General features: G+C 35.9%; 1 protein-coding gene across 1 annotated transcript in view; it reads right to left on the bottom strand.

The window, feature by feature from the left end:
• ABCA2 (ATP binding cassette subfamily A member 2) overlaps window positions 1-19,043 on the bottom strand; it is a gene marked incomplete in the record, with an annotated part of 2,505,641 nt that overhangs the window by 1,120,349 nt on the left and 1,366,249 nt on the right. Inside the window, 1 exon segment of the mRNA XM_044058216.1 lies at window positions 9,394-9,561. Within this exon segment, the coding sequence (XP_043914151.1) occupies window positions 9,394-9,561 (168 nt within the window).

Raw genomic sequence — 19,043 nt, 5'->3', positions numbered from 1 at the left:
GTGAGCTGAATTAGTGCTTTACTAGATTTCCAAAATAATCTTGGTTGTCCTATATGTGCATTATGTTACCTATTACCACATTTGTTTTTGGCTGCATTTCTGGTGATTCTGCATGTCACTTTTGTTTGTTGTGGTTATATTTTCTTGCCTGCATCTAAAGGGTCTGACTTCCAGCTGTATTATAGGTTCATAGGTAGTTACTAGGCACGCAGGTCAGGAGACCATTAAGAAGCCTAGCCCAAATTCCCAATTGTCCCAAAGCAATACCTAGTTAAGTGACTTGTTCAACGTCACACAGTAGGTAAATGAATGCTGAAGGAATCAAACTCCATACCTTTAGGATGGAGACTGTTAACACTTCATAGCTTTAATCCTGAAAACTAACTGCCATGTCTCTTTATTGCAACAGTGCCTTAATATCTGAAGTTAGCCAGGGACAATCTACTTCTGAATCCCATCTCCCCAACCTTTTCTCTCTTCCTTCAACTCACTTCTCTTCCTCTCTAATAACTTTAGGGTTACTCTTTTCTTTGAGTCTACCTTTCTCACAATTTTTGACAGCTATACTCGTATAATAATGTGACTTCTGTTTATCCACTATATCTATAACTACATAATTAGGTTATCTAGTTCATCTATTTTTTGTAGTTACTGACACTCTGAGTACTTTGACACCACTCTGCCTTGAATTTGTACATTGCATGACCCATCTGTAAATACTTATTGTGCATATTTGAAACTGCCAGATTCCATTACATTGACCTCATTCTATTTGCTTACTGTAACTCTTTATTGTTTAACTTTTTGGCATAATCCATGTTTTACTTTTGTATTTTTACAATAGTGTATAACTTTTATACAGTTCTCTATGTTTTATGAATATCTGTACATAATGTCCTGGAGCTTTTCTCCTCGGGTCTCCAATGGCCTTCTACCTCAGTTGGACCAACCCAGTTAACAAATGTCAAATAAATAAATAAATAAATATGCACTTCAGCAGGTATAGCTTGCTATGAATTGTTTCTAATGTATTATAGTAAACAAACATAAATGTAATGGGTCATTGTTGATTAAGGGCCTCATTAGATGCCTTCTATATCTACTAGCACATTGGTTTCTGGGGATTCAGGGATGGAACTAGAGAGACATACTACTGGCCGGGCTTGTACGTGCTTTGAATGACCAGGATGACAGAATTGGGCTGTAGCAATTGTATACGCCCAAACATTGATGGGCTGGCATTTCTGTAGAATATTTGTAACAATTACATCTAATAAAGTCCTTATGTCAGACATACCATGTTGAATTTTTAATTCACATGTGCAAGTTATTCAAGAATAAAATGCTGTGTAGTTGATCCTTTGAAACACTTAGCTAGACTACATTCAGAGTTCACAGTACTGTAAGTTTCCTGCTTTGATAAAGTTGTTCAAATTTATTTACAGGGTTTTCAACAGGAGTACAGACTGTGAAAAAAAACAGTAAAACGTCTTCTGGAAGTAAGCTGAATCGTAATACTGGCGTTTAAGCCAGGATTTAGTGATACCTGTGATGCTACAACACTGGCCCATTTATTATAAATACTACTTCAACTGAGAGACACTATGGTAAAGTTACCTGTTTTGGTGGGCGGAGTTAAATGAGTACAGGTAGCACTTTGTTACACCTGCAGCAGCCATTGTAGTTTCAGAATCAGTGCAAAGTACAGCAAATAAAGCGAAAGCCCAACAGAGGTTGTGGAAGGATATTCCCCATAGATTTCTTAATGACCGAGTTGGGAAGACTGGAGAGAATCAATAATTTCTAATCCATTAGGGGTTTTTACAACTGGAACAGATACAAATTACACTGGAAGACTAAAACATCAGAGCAGCAAAACAGAAAACCCTTTTACAAGCACACCCAGGGTTCTGAATTCTGTTTAGACTGGTAAAAGAATATTGAAATGCCAAAGACAACAGGCTCTATGCTGAGCTGAAGACATTTCCTCAAGTGGAGTACCACTACCTATCACCCACAAAATGCTAAATGTTTACCAGTAAAACAGAAAGACAACCTCTGTCTTAGTTTTCTTTTAAACTTCTGCAACAGAACACTCCCTCTCCACTCTCCTCCAAACTCATTACAAACATCCCCTCTTATGACCTTTGAAGTCACTTCCACTCAAACCCAGTTCATCAAACCCTCAAAACAAATCTCTGCTTCACAGATAAAAGCTTCTCTATACTAGATTACAAATTACAGAACTCTCTCACTTCAAACCTAAAATAAATTACCACCTACTCCAGGTTCAGACCACTATACAGAGTTAATCTTCGCAGACAAAGCAAATGCAGTAACTTTGGACATGTTATACAAATCACCTTGTATACTGTAATGACTCTTACTTCTGCTACAGCCATCTTTCACACTGGTCTACTCATTTGGGCATCTCATATCTCTATAAATTTGCATAGGTTGTATTTTATTCTATTTTTAAGACAGACTTGGGTTTCATTACATTTTGTATGAAGTATTGTTTGTTCATATATTCCTTGTTAATGGTACCCATTTGTGACATATCTGTGGCTTATTAACTTGCTATATTTAAAACGTGGGCTAGGCTTATAAATAGTCAGGCTTGATCAGTGCTATGTCCCAGTAAACAAACATATTGTACATAAGTAAAGCTAGATCATTCTGAAGAGGCCTATAAAACATATATGCCTTGTTTGGTGTGGAAGGCCAAGAATCTGGGTGGGTCTAGGCTGCAAATACAGCAGCCCCAAGAAAAGATTTCAGTGAAAAAAATTAAGTTAATTTTTCACCTTCTTAAAAAGATATGCATTAAGCCTTTACTAGAGTGAAGACCTGACAAGACCCAATGTCACTCTCAAAGGAGGCTTATCCAGGGGACACCTAGAAAAAAAAGAAATGGTCTCTATCTGTCTCACAAACTATGAAATCTCCACCCATAGATTTCTACAGTTAAAAAGACTTTCTGATGGCTGGCCCCCAACAAAATAATACCTACATACTTAATGAATTACAAACACAGGCGGGATGTTGACTGCATGCTACAAGATGGATAAAAGGACTCAAGCATGCCAAAGGTGGTGCTGAATGGGGATTCCATTATCAAGCTTGGTACAACATAAGCTTGGTACAACATAAGTTAATGCTGTCTTTGTCTTCCACTCAGTCATTTCTCACAAAGTCAAAGATACCTTAGTATGGCTAAGCTATTTTATTTACTGACTTGGACAGTTTACTTAAAGAATTACATTCATAGATGTCCACATTCTATACCAGTAAAACACGGTTTATGGAATATACCAATATCTCTCACCAGCGGAGGTGAGCAGCAACTAAAATGAATGATAAGAGTAGGTGTAACCAAAAAAGCAGAATGACTGTATGGTCATTGTTGTGAAGCTGGACAAGACTTACATTGTACTGCTTTGCATGATTCAAAAGAAATAAGTTATTAAAAGAATGCATTACCTCAGCTATACCAAATGCTAATTTTTTTCTATATGAGATACAAACTAGAGATACTGGAAGGCACAGTTACATGAAAAAAGCACCAATTTGTAAACATTTAAAACACCATTATGGAAATACACATACAGCAGCTTCCAGTTTGTATCTCATTGCCATTAAAAGTATTGCTTAAGGAAGTCACAGAAGTAAATGAAAGCCTAGAAGGTACTGTTAAAATAATGAATGATCTGTTAATGCGTAGACAAACCCATAAAGAACATTTTAAAAGATGGATACAGTTACAAATTAGACAAAGACCATACACTTTTAAATTAAAGAGCAATTGGAAAATAAGAGTGGCAAGTCTGAAAAACATAAGTCATATTCTAACATCAGAAAGAATTAAGCCACTCAGAGAAAGTCAGAATAATACTGCGAATGCCAAAGCTAGAATATAAAGAAGTTTTAATGGTATTTTTTTCCCGAATAATGTAATATCTTGTGAAGTATATACCTAATTTGTCTGGCACGACACCACTCAAGAAGCTGAAAGGAATACATTGCCTGGGAATACAACAATAACGACAAGAGTTTCAAAATGCTTAAGAAGCTAGTAGGAGAAGAACCTACATTAAAATACAATGATATAAATCTGAAGAACTTACATTAAAATACAATGATATAAATCTGAAGAACTTACATTAAAATACTATGATATAAATCTGAAGAACTTACATTAAAATACAATGATATAAATGTGAAGATCTTACATTAAAATACAATGACATAAATCTGAAGAACTTACATTAAAATACTATGACATAAATCTGAAGAACTTACATTAAAATACAATGACATAAATCTGAAGAACTTACATTAAAATACTATGATATAAATCTGAAGAACTTACATTAAAATACAATGACATAAATCTGAAGAACTTACATTAAAATACTATGACATAAATCTGAAGAACCTACATTAAAATACAATGACATAAATCTGAAGAACTTACATTAAAATACAATGACATAAATCTGAAGAACCTACATTAAAATACAATGATATAAATCTGAAGAACTTACATTAAGATAGAATGACATAAATCTGAAGAACTTACATTAAAATACTATGATATAAATCTGAAGAACTTACATTAAAATACAATGACATAAATCTGAAGAACCTACATTAAAATACAATGACATAAATCTGAAGAACTTACATTAAAATGTAATGATATAAATCTGAAGAACCTACATTAAAATACAATGATATAAATCTGAAGAATCTACATTAAAATACGACATAAATCTGAAGAACTTACATTAAAATACAACATAAATCTGAAGAACTTACATTAAAATACAATGTTATAAATCTGAAGAACTTACATTAAAATACAATGATATAAATCTGAAGAACCTACATTAAAATACAATGACATAAATCTGACAAACTTACATTAAAATACAATGACATAAATCTGAAGAACCTACATTAAAATACAATGATATGAATCTGAAGAACCTACATTAAAATACAATTACATAAATCTGAAGAACTTACATTAAAATACAATTATATAAATCTGAAGAACTTACATTAAAATACAATGTTATAAATCTGAAGAACTTACATTAAAATACAATGATATAAATCTGAAGAACCTACATTAAAATACAATGACATAAATCTGAAGAACCTACATTAAAATACAGTGATATAAATCTGAAGAACCTACATTACAATACAATGATATAAATCTGAAGAACTTGTATTAAAATACAATGACATAAATCTGACAAACTTACATGAAAATACAATGATATAAATCTGAAGAACTTAGATTAAAATACAATGATATAAATCTGAAGAACTTACATTAAAAGACAATGATATAAATCTGAAGAACCTACATTAAAATACAATGACATAAATCTGAAGAACGTACATTAAAATACAATGATATAAATCTGAAGAACCTACACTAAAATACAATGACATAAATCTGAAGAACTTACATTAAAATACAATGACATAAATCTGACGAACTTACGTTAAAATACAATGATATAAATCTGAAGAACCTACATTAACATACAATGATATAAATCTGAATAACTTACATTAAAATACAATGATATAAATCTGAAGAACTTACATTAAAATACAATGATATAAATCTGAAGAACTTACATTAAAATACAATGATATAAATCTGAAGAACCTACATTAAAATACAATGATATAAATCTGAAGAACTTACATTAAAATACAATGACATAAATCTGACGAACTTACATTAAAATACAATGAAATAAATCTGAAGAACGTACATTAAAATACAATGACATAAATCTAAAGAATCTACATTAAAATACAATGATATAAATCTGAAGAAATTACATTAAAATACAATGAAATAAATCTGAAGAACTTACATTAAAATACAATGATATAAATCTGAAGAACTTACATTAAAATACAATGACATAAATCTGACGAACCTACATTAAAATACAATGATATAAATCTGAAGAACTTAAATTAAAATACAATGATATAAATCTAAGAACTTACATTAAAATACTATGATATAAATCTGAAGAACCTACATTAAAATACAATTATATAAATCTAAAGAACTTACATTAAAATACAATGATATAAATCTGAAGAACTTACATTAAAATACTATGATATAAATAAGTCAGATGAGATACAAGTTAATACAAGTCAGAGTGGTATTGGAGCTATGACCTTAAAGAAAAACAGATGATTGGCATATTGGCTAAGAATACTTGCATAATATATGTTCAAACAGAGAAAGAATTGTCTGTTGTACTGTATCAATAGTGAGAAAAAAATCCAGAAATATGTTTACTTCAAGTAACAAGCCATAAATTCCATCAGAGCTTCAATCCTAAGGTGCCGTCCTGAGGATAACACATTAAACTGAAAATCCACATGCCTAAGACAGTGGGAGATTAAGTGAATGTTAACGATCCCACAGGCCAGTAGACCACAGTGGAAGGAGTCAGGTGAAGTGGTAGAAAAGAATCCCAGTAACCCAAAATCCCTAATCCTATACTGTGAGATATGTTATTTGTCACACTCTATCTCCCGACATATTCCATATGCATATCACATACACACAGATGGAGGGTTAGAGCAGGACTGAGTGAGGTCACATGGACACAGTGTGAGTGGGGAATAAGCGTTTTTCTTCAAAGAAATTACTCAACATGGTTATTCAAGGCAGTAACTATTGATACTGATAATGGACACTGCTTCAAGTTACACATCTGGGAAAAGTAAGAATAAGGGGCTTTTCCCACCTGTCAAAGTATTCATAATGGCATTTTCTTCAAATCATTGCACTGTGTCATAGGCACTCTCTGCCCTTAGATTAGATACAGCTACAGGTATCACAAAGGTACCCTTCAAACAATGACATCAACTGTTTCTGTGTAGATTAGTGTCATCCCATCCTAACTGATACATCACTGGCAAATAAAAAGAAAGGCATCAAACTAGGGCAGAAATCCTGAGAGCAAAATTTGACATTCGGTAATATATACAAACGTCTCCCCTTGAAGTCTCTGTGCAAAAGAAAGTTCAAGTTGCATTGGCATGACCAATTGCCCAGTTGGGTCCTTTTCTATATACATATAACCTTGCCATGATCTGCATGCACATAACATGGTCCAAACGAAGCAAGAAGACATATGAACTTGTCAGGGCCTGGAGTCTACTGCAGTGCTGTTTTATATCCACCTACTGTACTGCAAGTCCTGTGCCAAGTAATATATCAGCAGGCTATGGAAGAAGGGTAGCAAACTGTGGTATGCCTATCTCAAATAATATATAAACAGGCTACGTGGGTAGCAAACTGTGGTATGCCTGTCCTATATAATACATGAATAACTTATGGGGGAGGCTAGAAAGCTATGACATACCTTATTCCTGCATTCTGTGTAACTAAGGCATCACAATATAAGCCTATGGCTTAGGTGCAGAACCACTGGTATGCCAGTAGAGATATGAAAATTCAGCATAATTCACTACTTTGAAATTAATTGATATTACTCTTATATGTTACTGAAGTGACAAGAGATGTCACAACTTTATACTGATGATACCCTAAAGTATGTCTTCATTGTACCACTCCATATATCACTGCTAAGCCTAAATAAGACACCGAAAGACATCTCATGTTGAAGCATCAGGCTAACAGGGAATGGCAGATTAAGTGTATCTTGGGTCTTTGAAAATCTCCCAATTATCAGCCCAAAACTCCCACATAAACATATTTTGGACCACTCATAAATGCTCATGTTCTTTTGGATTCACATTCATGATTTAAGACCATATGAACTGCTATTACAATCCACCAATGTATATAATCATCAAGAACAGCCATTTGACTGTGTGCATAACAAATGCCTGATTGTGATAAAAAAATGGCCACAGTAAAGTATTCCACCCTGTTTTACTAAAATTCACACTGATCTTGCAAAGGCAGACTAATGACCGTTTTACTTGATTATGTCAGCCAGGGTCAGCAATCCACAGACAGCCTTGTACTTAGCAATTATCATCCTCTTGTTAACTCTGTACACCCCAGATGTTTGATTGTGGTAAAAATAATTAAGCAATGTAACGACTTAATAAGGCATTTCTAATGTGTTTCACACAAATGCACAACACCTCAAGTATTCCAACTTACTTCATACAAATGCAAAGCCAGAATACTTAAAATGAAAATAAAATGAGTAAATACTAAGGTAATTTGCTTTCAACAACAGAGAGACAACACCAGCAGTTACAACCACTTTACCATGTGCAGCTCATCTGACTGTGGTAAAAATAGTACCATTCAATGTCTTAGTACAATAATCAGGGGTAAATTGAAATAATCAGGGGTAAACTGAAAAAGCAATGAGGGACAAAGGTCCAGAATCACAGAGAGCTTTTAAATATTGCTCTTTTATACTTAGCAAGTTGCTAAAATTACAGTTTTTGTATTCACATTTATTTTCTGAAGAATAGGAAGCATGAAACTCAAATATCTAAAATGTTTGTCTTTATTTATTGACTGAAATTCTGAATGATTTTCCAGAAATCAAATTTTCTGAAGAACAGACCAAACATATGATGTAAAGTCAGGAAGAGATGAGAGCTATGTAGTTTCAAGCTTTGTTTCATATAAATAGTAGCCTTAAGTACTCCATGTTACTTTAGATAAATGCACATCTGTCTTTAAAAGATGGTTAACTAAGAAAACAACCACAGGAAAAGTTACTTTCACCCATAAACACCCCCACCCAGCAGTTAGAGTCAACTTTGTCATGTACACCTCATTTGACTGTGATAAAATACAATACCATTCAACCTCTTAGTACAAGAATCAAGGACAAAGCCAGAAAATAAAGTGGGACAAAAATCTAAAACTTGGGATACATTTTAAATATTGCTTTTATGTAGTAATATAGTTGCTAGAATATGTTTTTGAACTCTGTTATCTATAAAGCAGCTATAGTAATAAGTTTTACAACACTCCACTACATCATATAATATGTGCGTTCTCACTGCTTTCCAAAAAAATCATGGGAAAAGCCAATGAAGAGTAAGCTGCAGCATTTTATGCAGGGTTGCCATGGGCCTTTTACTTAAGTATATATTTTTAAGAAATGAAGCATTACTTTGTTTAAAATAGACAGATAGGCAGATTATGTTTTGTTCCAAAATATACAAACTAAAACCAGGTGTACATACACTGGATGGCCTTTCGGAGATACAATACCCACAATGAGAGTATGAGATCAATTAATTAGCACCTCTGTTCATTAGGACATGGCCACTATGTGTCCTCCCTCACAAACTTGAAAAATATTTTCACTCTTAGTTTAGTCTGAATTGCCTTACCTTGGACATGAACTGTATCCATCCACAGGCAGCATTGTCAATTGTGCCCAGTTGCTGTAGCAAGGTTGTGGAGTTTGGCATAGTGAAGTTGCTTTCAACAAAGTTTCGGACCATTTCACTATCACTTGTATTCAGCAGTTCAGGATGTTTCCGCAGGTCAGACATAAACTGCAAATAAATGAAAACAAATATTAAATTATAGTTCATTTCACCACTTTGAGCATTACAGGTACCTGTTTTAGTTTGGAAGTGTTTTACATAGTAGAAAGATATGATGCTTTACTAAGCACCACAGCTGTTCTGTTGCTGAACTGAATTCCAATTTATAGGGCAGCTTTACCAACACATGCAAGACATAATGGAGTACTTACTATATCAGTATCAGCTGACCTTTGAGATGGCCATGCACAGTGGGTGGGACAACTGTCTTCATCCTCACTTAGTCCTCACATTAAGCTACTCATTCTAAATCTTAAGGTGCCATGCTTGAAGTGCACTACCCCCTTTGGCCAAAGCTATTGTTCCTGCTCCTGAATTAAAGGGCTTGCATGCTTCCAGAATGCCCATTTTTTTTACACTTACCTCAATCAAGAAGGGTTATATCTGCAATAAAACATACTGCCAAGTTTGTTAAATTATAAACTTGAACTTCATATAATTAGAAAGACCTGCTACTGTGGTACAGTGGTAAGGGTTTTCTAAACATGAGGTGGGGATGTGGGGTTAGAAGATGAAAATAATTCATGGTCATAACAAATGAATAATGCGGAGGACAACACCATCTTACTTCTTGCAGGGAAAAATTGCCAAATCTAAACAAAGAAATCCAGCACAAACAGGTAAAGAAACAGAGTGTTTATTCTTTTACCAACAAAAATAGTGGTAAAAAAGACTGGGTTCAGCCTATGGGCTTCTTCAGTTTTTATAGCACTGCTGTGTCAGATGACAGGAGAATATTTTACTTTGTGAGACACCATACAGCAAGTGGAGCAGTGGGAGTAAATCCCAAGCAGTATCCCGAATCCCCACCAGGAGGGAAGACTGGAGCTTTAACAACAACAGAATGGCTTCAGCCATTGATGCTGTGCTCCTAAAATGGAGCTCCAGAGCCTAATGCCTAATGAAGGTATGCACTGAAAGACAGTTGACCATGGAAATTGTTTGCTGGGGGGCACATTTCTTGAAATAAGGAAGAACAGCAGACTGCCATCTCTGACGGACTGCTACTCTAATATAATGGCTAATTAGCCTGTTAGCCTGTTAGTGGCAAAACAGCATGCAGCTGTCAATATGTCTACCTAAGATCTGCTCATCAATTATGAACTCATCTTTCAAAAAAGCAAAGGAGATGAAGAGATTATCCATCTTCCAAAGCAGACCTTATGGGAATAAAACAATAACTGCAGGTGGACATCCAAAATATAGACAATATATTTTTCTGCCCCATTTTGTATATCTGGAAAGAAACCCTGAAGATGAACAGACTAGCTAACTGATACTTCAAACATTCCCCAGGAAGGTAGTTTGGTTTCATCCTGGGTGACATCTGGTCTTTGCAAAAAACAAGCTCAGACTCCCTGGTTTTGAGATCTGTCGAATGAAGACGATGGCTAACAAAAAAGGCTGTCTTCCAGGACAGAGATTTCATGTCCAAACAAGATTAACAAGCAAACATTACAGCATGTTTTTCCATATGTTCAAACCCCAAGGCAGTGGCAGATTCTTCACCTGAGAATGGAGATGAAAGATATGTGTCAGAAATTGTTTCATCAGGCAGCACTGACATCCATTCTTTACCAAGTAACAGTATGCCAAGATGGCTAAACATGCACCCTGATAGTGAATTAACTGAGGTCTGTATCATACCACATGCTTGAGATACAACATGGAAATAAAGATGGTTGATATGCAGAGGCTTCTGTATCAAACTCCAGTGGTCTTGGATCAAGACAGTCAGCTCTGTTATGTAAGATGTGGATATGACAGGAAATGGCTGTATAAAAGACCAACCTGCTGAACAGTATATACATGAAAGATAAAAGTTGGAACTAGACATTTAATAAAAAAGCAGTTATACATAAAAAGGTGTTAATAATAACTATATAAGAAAATGATGACTTCTGTAACGTCTTTCAAAATGTAGAGTGCAAATAGCTATGCTACAGGAGACGCACCTGGATAGAACTGAACATGTGAATTTGACAAAGAAAGGTTTTCAGGATGGTTATTCAGAGGAATATCTGGGGCAAAGGAAAAGAGGAGTACTTATATTAATTGTATTCATTGCAGCAGGAGCTCCAATAGTGATAGAAAAGGAAAACAAGATAATAATGGAAGATACATAGTACTAAGGGGCTACTGGCTAGGGAGGAGGACTACACTGGTATGCATTTACATCCCCCATAAAACTGCTATAATGAAGCTTAAGAAAATTCTGGGAGAAATAATCAGCTTTCAGCAAGGAATATTACTTATAGGTGGAGACTGGAGCATGGTTTGCAACAGTGAAGACGTGTCTGTGTTGCCTACAAGAGAAAATATAACAAAGGAGGATAGATTTTTGAAGAAATTTATGAAAATGTTTGGCATGGAAGATGTGAATTCAGTGCTAGGAGGTGGGAGTAAATTTACATATTATTCACAGAGAAACAAAAACTGGGCTAGGCTAGATAGATTTTTATATCTCACAGGAACATTTAATTGAAGGTCTTGAAATGCACCCAATAAATATTTCAGATCACGTGCCAATGATAACTAAAATAAAAATGCAAGGTAATGAAATAAAAATGAGACCCTGGCGCTTTTCCACCTATCGGTTCAAAAGAGAGGAATTTAAGGAAGGGGTTTCGGAATTCATTCAGGAGCTACTAGAGAAGATAAAAATTTCGTCAGAAAATAAAGCTATGGTTAAACTGGAGTTTAAAGCTAGGGTGGAAATAAAAGAAAGGGAGATATGGTTAAGAAGTAACAAGAATTGTTTAGAGGGACTGACAAAAGTATTGCAAAATAAGGGGAATCTCTCAGAACAAGAAAAGGAGCAACTGCAGAATGCTAAACAGAAAATAAAGGATTACCTGGACAATATGCATGAGTTTACAAAGAATGCTGTTAAGCAACTGTTTTTGATAATAATTCTAGAGCACAAAAACTTTTAGCAGAACAACTCAGGCAACAGAAATTTGAAAGGGCTATCACCAAGCGTAGGGAGCCTATAACAAGGTAGATAACAAGAGATACTGTAGAAGTATTAGAAATATTTCAGAAATTTTATGAAAGTTTGCATAAAGTAGAGAAGTATGGAAATCAAGAAAAGGTACAAATGGAAATGTTTATGGAAGAATTAAATATATGTCAAGGTTAGAGGTAGATGAGGCTCTGTTACTAACAGTTATGATAGGAAGAGATGAGATAAAATGGCGATGTACAACCAATCGACAGGAAAGTCCCCAGGAATAGATGGAAGCTAGGAGGGAAAAACTGATAAAGATCTGGAAGGTTTTGTTTACCAGTATTTTAAGAGGAGGAGAAGTACCAGCATCCTGGAAGAAGGTGGTGTAATGGTAATACGTAAGGAGGGTAAAGATCCATCAGATCCAGCGGCATACAGGCCCATTTCAATGCTAAACCATGATTATAAAGTGTTTATGTCTATAATGACTAAAAGAATGGCAAAAGTGATAAAAAATTGATATATATATATATGGATCAGTGTGGTTTTGTGGAGGGGAGGCAAATATTTTACAATATTAACAGAACATTGATGATCCAGGAGGAAGCAGAATGTAATAAAATACCACTGTTATTCGTAGGTCTTGATGCAGGGAAAGCTTCTGACAGAGTAAACTGGGACTTCATGAGCAGGGCAATGGAAACATTTGCTTTCCCTGACACAATTATAACGTTGATTAGAAGTATATACGAGGAAAGTGGGAGGCGAAACTTAAAGTGGTTGGGGTCCTCTCTGATAACTTCTGCTTGAGTAGAGGAACCAGGCAGGGTTGTCTGCTTCCCCCCCTTGTTGTTTGCATTATATTTAGAACCACTGGCAAAGAAAATAAGGGACTCAGAAATTCAAGGATATAATTGGCATGGCAATCAGGAAAAGCTGTGTCTATTTGCAGATGATATTATTTTATATATGGCAAAACCAGAAAGGGGCATTACAGTGTTGTGGAACATTTTAAGACGGTTTCATATCTTCTCAGGATACAAAATGAATGAAGCTAAAACAAAGGCAGTAGTGGTAAGTTATGTTTCCACACATGAATTGGTCCAACAATATCCATATTTATGAAGACATGATAAAATGAAATATTTAGGAGTATGAATTACAAATGACTCTGTTGTGGCAGCTAGGGGTATGTGGGAAGAGACTAGACAGAATGCAATACAAAAATTGAGAAACTGGAAGTTTTGTTATATGGATATGGATACTAAGATACAAGCAATTAAAATACACAGGTTAGGCAGATTTTTATCAACTGGAGGAGAAGCTGTAGATAGCAATTAAAAAAAGAGTTGAAAGATTTTACCTGGGAAGGGAAGACAGCAAGATTCAAGTAGAATAAGCTGATTCTTCCAATACAACAACAAGGTCTAGGATTACCCAGTTTGATTGGGTATTTTAGAGCAACACAGTTAAGGCTCTTATACATAGCACAAGCAGAAAACTATAATTCAAAGTGGAAAGGAGTGATGGTGATTCAGGAAGGAAGCTTAAGAAATACGGAGAGATTGGGATTTTGGATGCAGACTCTTAAGGAGAACAACAAAAGTCATACAAAGTATTATATTCATAAAATAGCAGGAAGTATGCCAAGAACTAAACCAGCACAAGAATGGAGAAAAGAGATTTTGCCAATAGAGATGACTGTGGTTAGGGATACAGATAATAGGCAAGAGGGGGCTGGAATTTATTGGAGAAAACTGGCCAAGGAACCAAGGTATTGGGAGTAAATAACTAGAAAGGGAAAGATAATAGGATGGGATGAGGCCAAGAATTTATTTGGACTGCAGGTTAGAGATTGCCTTCCCTATCAAGGATTGATATTGGAGTATAGGCAAACAGAAAGAAATAGGGGGGTCCTAAATGAAATAGCAGCAGTGGTAGAGTGTTTAACAGAATCTAGAACAGAAGCTGTTGTTAAAAAAGGAATAATTAGTAAAACATATAAAATATTGCATGAGAATTATAAGAATAAATCAGCGGAGCTTAGACAGAATTGGGAAAAGAGACTGGATAAGCAGTTTACAAAGAGACAATGGGGATGTAGGTATATCTCCCAAATATGCAACAAAGTCTAGGAGAATAAGGATCTTTGCCTGGAAGTGTTTACATATGTATTTTTACACCAAGAAGACTCCAAAGAGGTTTTCCTCAAGTGGATAGTAAATATTGTTGGTGTGACAGGCAAGAAAGTGGTGGCTGGGAACATATGTTTTGGAAGTGTAAGGAGCTGGCAGACTTTAGGGATTCCCGGCAGACCACTCTGTCAGAGATGCTGGGTGATCAGATTGGATTGACTGTGGAGATGATTTCTTTTTGAGCTATGATACAGAATCGGAATTGCCTGGACACAGTAAAACCTTGATGAATCTAATTGCAGTGGCTGCCAAAAAGCCAATTACTGGAAAATGGAAATCAAAGTCTAGACCAACTTTACTAGAAGTAGTGAATATAGTAAAAGAGATAAAACAACTGAAACTGGGATCTTTAGAAAAGGGAAGGAGCAAACTACATAGAAAAAATGGGAATTGTGAGAACAATATATGCAGAGCAGGAATGGGATTCAAGGGGCAGGATTTGAAGGGGCCATATAATGCTTAACTGACAATGACTGGATGGATTATAAGTGATGTATAATGTTTGCAACTACAGTTGTTTCAATGGTGTCTGTGATGTTTAATGTTTGCAACTAAAGTGGTGTCATTTTTTGTTTGTTTTTCATTTATATAAATGTAAGACTGCCTATGTCATATTTGATAATTTAATAAAGATGTTTGTTGAAAAAAAAAAAGACAGCTCTGGAGGAGGGTAGACATGAAGGAAGCTCCTTATCACCTAACAAACATGCAGTATAAGAAACAGGAAGCAGGTCTTCAGGTTGGGGGTCACCACTCACCAGCCAAGTAAGTGAGTCTAACATCAAAAGCAGATCTGAGCAAATGTATGAAATCAGTGTCAAGAGAACGTTTTACTGAGGCGGCTGGATATGAAGGGATACTGAACAAAGTAACCGCCATTAACCCAAGATGTACTGCTAATGAAGACAAACTCCTGAACTCTTAGGCCTTTTCAGGAAGGAGGATGACATCACTCAGGCTCAAATACAGAAACACCCATATGAAATGAATACACTATACTAGAAGCAACCATGTAAGCTTTCTGTTCAGCCACTGACTCTCTTTTCCTCCATCCCGTCTACCTAGTGTTAGGGTAGAGAAAAATTGGTTTGGTGGCTGTCATTCTGCAGGACAGGTAATAGTGACTGTTAAAATTCCTTGACCATGCTACAACTTCAGCATAAATAACCGTTTGCTGGTACAGTATCATCTGCTAAGTGAGAAGCAGTCTGTCAAGGAGCTGCAAAGTAATGGTCTGATATTTCCTGTATAAAATTATTAGGTAAATCCGCAACAATTTCTAAAACAGATATTCCTCATCACAGGATCATAGCAGAATAGTAGGCTAACACCACCAAAGGGCCTTTTTTAAGCCCTGCCATGGTTCCCAGAAGTACTGGACAGGTTTTGGTCCCTTATGTTTGTGTTGTGGATATATAGCTTGGGCAGTATCTACACACTTTCTCTCTCTCTAATAGAGACACAAGTGTCAGTTTCAGGGGTAAATTTACAATTCCTCATCTATGGATCCAAGTTGTGCTTGAATAAGAACAGTGAAGAACTCTGATTCACGTGGATGAGAAATGTGTTCCATAGAAGAGTTAAAATACCTGTACCCTCAGGTGTCTTATTCATGTTGCAGATGAGGTTTAGGTCCCTGGATTTGGTGTTTGTGATGCCCTTTGTTTTGCATATGTGCAACAGGTCTATTAAGGCTGGATCAGAGGATGCTTTGTAAGCCAGGCATATGTCACCTCTAAGTAGCCTATAGGAGACGCAGTACAAGGATATGATTTTGAGGTGGTCCACATAGGAGTTGTTTTGTATACCATGTATTATTTCTGTGTGTACCTCTGTGGACCCAACAGTTATTGTATATGCTTGGTTAGGTACATAGCAATGGGGGCATTGTACTCAATGACTGATCTAATGACGGCTGAGTACAATGGAACACCGACATCTTTGGATCTAGATGCTATACTCTTGCTTATAAGTTGTGCAACACAGAATGATTTTCATACTGCTGCAGACACATGATGGTCAAAGGCCAAATTACTGTCTATATGTGTACCCAAATGCCTGACAACTGTGTCTACTCTTAGGGGATGTATAATCAATGTAGCAATTTGCAGGGATAGCAGTTTACTGGGAGACACAATTATGCTCTTCTTGTGGATATATAGCTTGGGCAGTATTTACACACTTTCTCTCTCTCTAATCGAGACACAAGTGCCAGATCAGGGGTAAATTTACAATTCCTCATCCATGGATCTAAGTTGTGCTTGAATAAGAACAGTGAAGAACTCTGTTTCACGTGGATGGGAAATGTGTTCCATAGAAGAGTTAATATATCTGTACCTTCAGCTGTCTTATTCATGTTGCAGATGATAACTGTGACTCTCACACCAGTTATTAATCTGTGTCAAGCTTTCCTGAAGAGTATTTGTGTGATGGTGGATTCACTGCCTGCACCTAGTTTGCAAACATCTGTGCACTTGGTCACAAAGATGCCTTTTAAACTAGCCTTGACTTCAAAGAAGTAGATGCCAAATAGGAGTGGCCCCAGGACTGATCCCTGAGGTACACTGCTAGTGTCCATCTTATTGTGGAGGTAAGTACCCCTATCTTGTCTTTTTGAATCACATCTGTAAGCCAGCTGGATATCCAGTGGGTAATGTAAGGGCTTATACCCAATTTAGTGAGCTTGTCTGCAATGCCTGAGTGGGATATTGTATTGAAAGCCTTGGTAATGTTAAGATTGGCAATATGCACCACTCTGTCCTTCTCCATCTCTTTGGTAACCTTCTTGAAGAAGTCCATCAAGTTGAGTAGGTGTTACTTGCCTTAAACAAAACCATATTGAGTTGAATTCAATGTATGAAGGTTTCCCATGTCATCATTTATCATATCCATGATTATTACTTACATAGCAGTAGTTAGACTTATGGGTTGATAGTTTCCCAGTCTGTGAATGACCCGTTCCCAAGCAGAACGATAAATGTTGCAGTTCTCCATTCATCCTGAAAAGTCTGTCTGAGGGCTATGGTTAAACAGTGATTATAGTGGTCTCAACAGTACATATTTCATACTGTTACAGAGGTATCCGGAGATATTATCAAGTCTCATCAACGCAGTGTTTTTGCCCCTGGAGAGAGCATTTAGGACATGTTCCCTAGTGATAGTTGGAGGAGTTATGGATGAGGACATTTCTTGAGGGGTGTCAGGGATTGAAAGTGAAGTGAAATTTAAACTGAATTTATCAGCTAGTAGATTTGTTATATCATTTGGCTTAGTATAAGTGACTCCATTTACAATTAGTTCTGCACATTATTGCATATTGCCCTTGAGTTTGTGGATATAGCTGAAGAATGACTTTGATTGTCTTTAGCCTACTTTTACTTCATATTTGGGTTTGGTAGACTTAATTAGTTCCCTGAGTTGCTTATTTAGTTTGATGAGGGAATTCTTACCTTGCTGGGAATTGCCCTTCTTGGACATGGTTTTCTTTCTTTTGCTATACATCCTATTTATGTTGGGATTCTACCAGGAAGGCTTGATTTTTGAGTTTGTCCTGGTAGGTATTTCGGATTCTCTGCTGCTGTACACATTATTCTATATGGTTTTTTGAATGACTCTTCATATGCAGCAGTGTTCCCCAAGTTTGGGGGGGATTGAAATTTTTATGTTATTTTATGTTAATAAAAGTGCACTTCGGACTCGCAACTTTAGTGCTGGCTTTTTTGTTTACTAGTGGTTCTGAGCACTAAAATACCACCTGTTTATTCGGTTTATAGTTGTTATTTGGGGGATTGAAATTTTGACAGGATGTAACTTATAAGTAGGAAAAATGCCTTAGAATAATTCATAAATGTTCCAGTGTTAGCTGGTGCTCTAGGCTTTATTTTTATTTTGAAGGTGACAGTTCTATGGTCCAAACTGACCACTGAGACATTACCTTCAGAAAGTGCAATGTTCCCCACGAGAGGGAGGACAAGGTCAAGGATGCTGGCATCCCAGATGGGAATATGGACTAGTTGGTCCAGAGCATTCATGCTGACAAAGTCTAGGAATCGTTGATTTTGCAAGTTTAGGTTTGTGTATGACTCCCAGTTTATAGTGGGATAGTTGAAGTCACCCTTGAGTATGATGTTGGGTTGAATTGAGAATGACTCCAATGCATTTAAGTCTGTGTGTCATATAGTGATTTCAATCCTAAACATCTGGCCTGAAAAACCACAAATTTTATAATGAATAGATCAAAAATATGAGGCAAAAATGTAGACACACTGCAAAGTTCTGGACAGTTG

The sequence above is a fragment of the Protopterus annectens genome, chromosome 16.part0 (genome assembly GCF_019279795.1).
Source record: "Protopterus annectens isolate FY-2018-M chromosome 16.part0, PAN1.0, whole genome shotgun sequence".
Lineage (NCBI taxonomy): Eukaryota > Metazoa > Chordata > Ceratodontiformes > Protopteridae > Protopterus > Protopterus annectens.
This window is presented reverse-complemented; position numbering and strand designations above follow the sequence as displayed.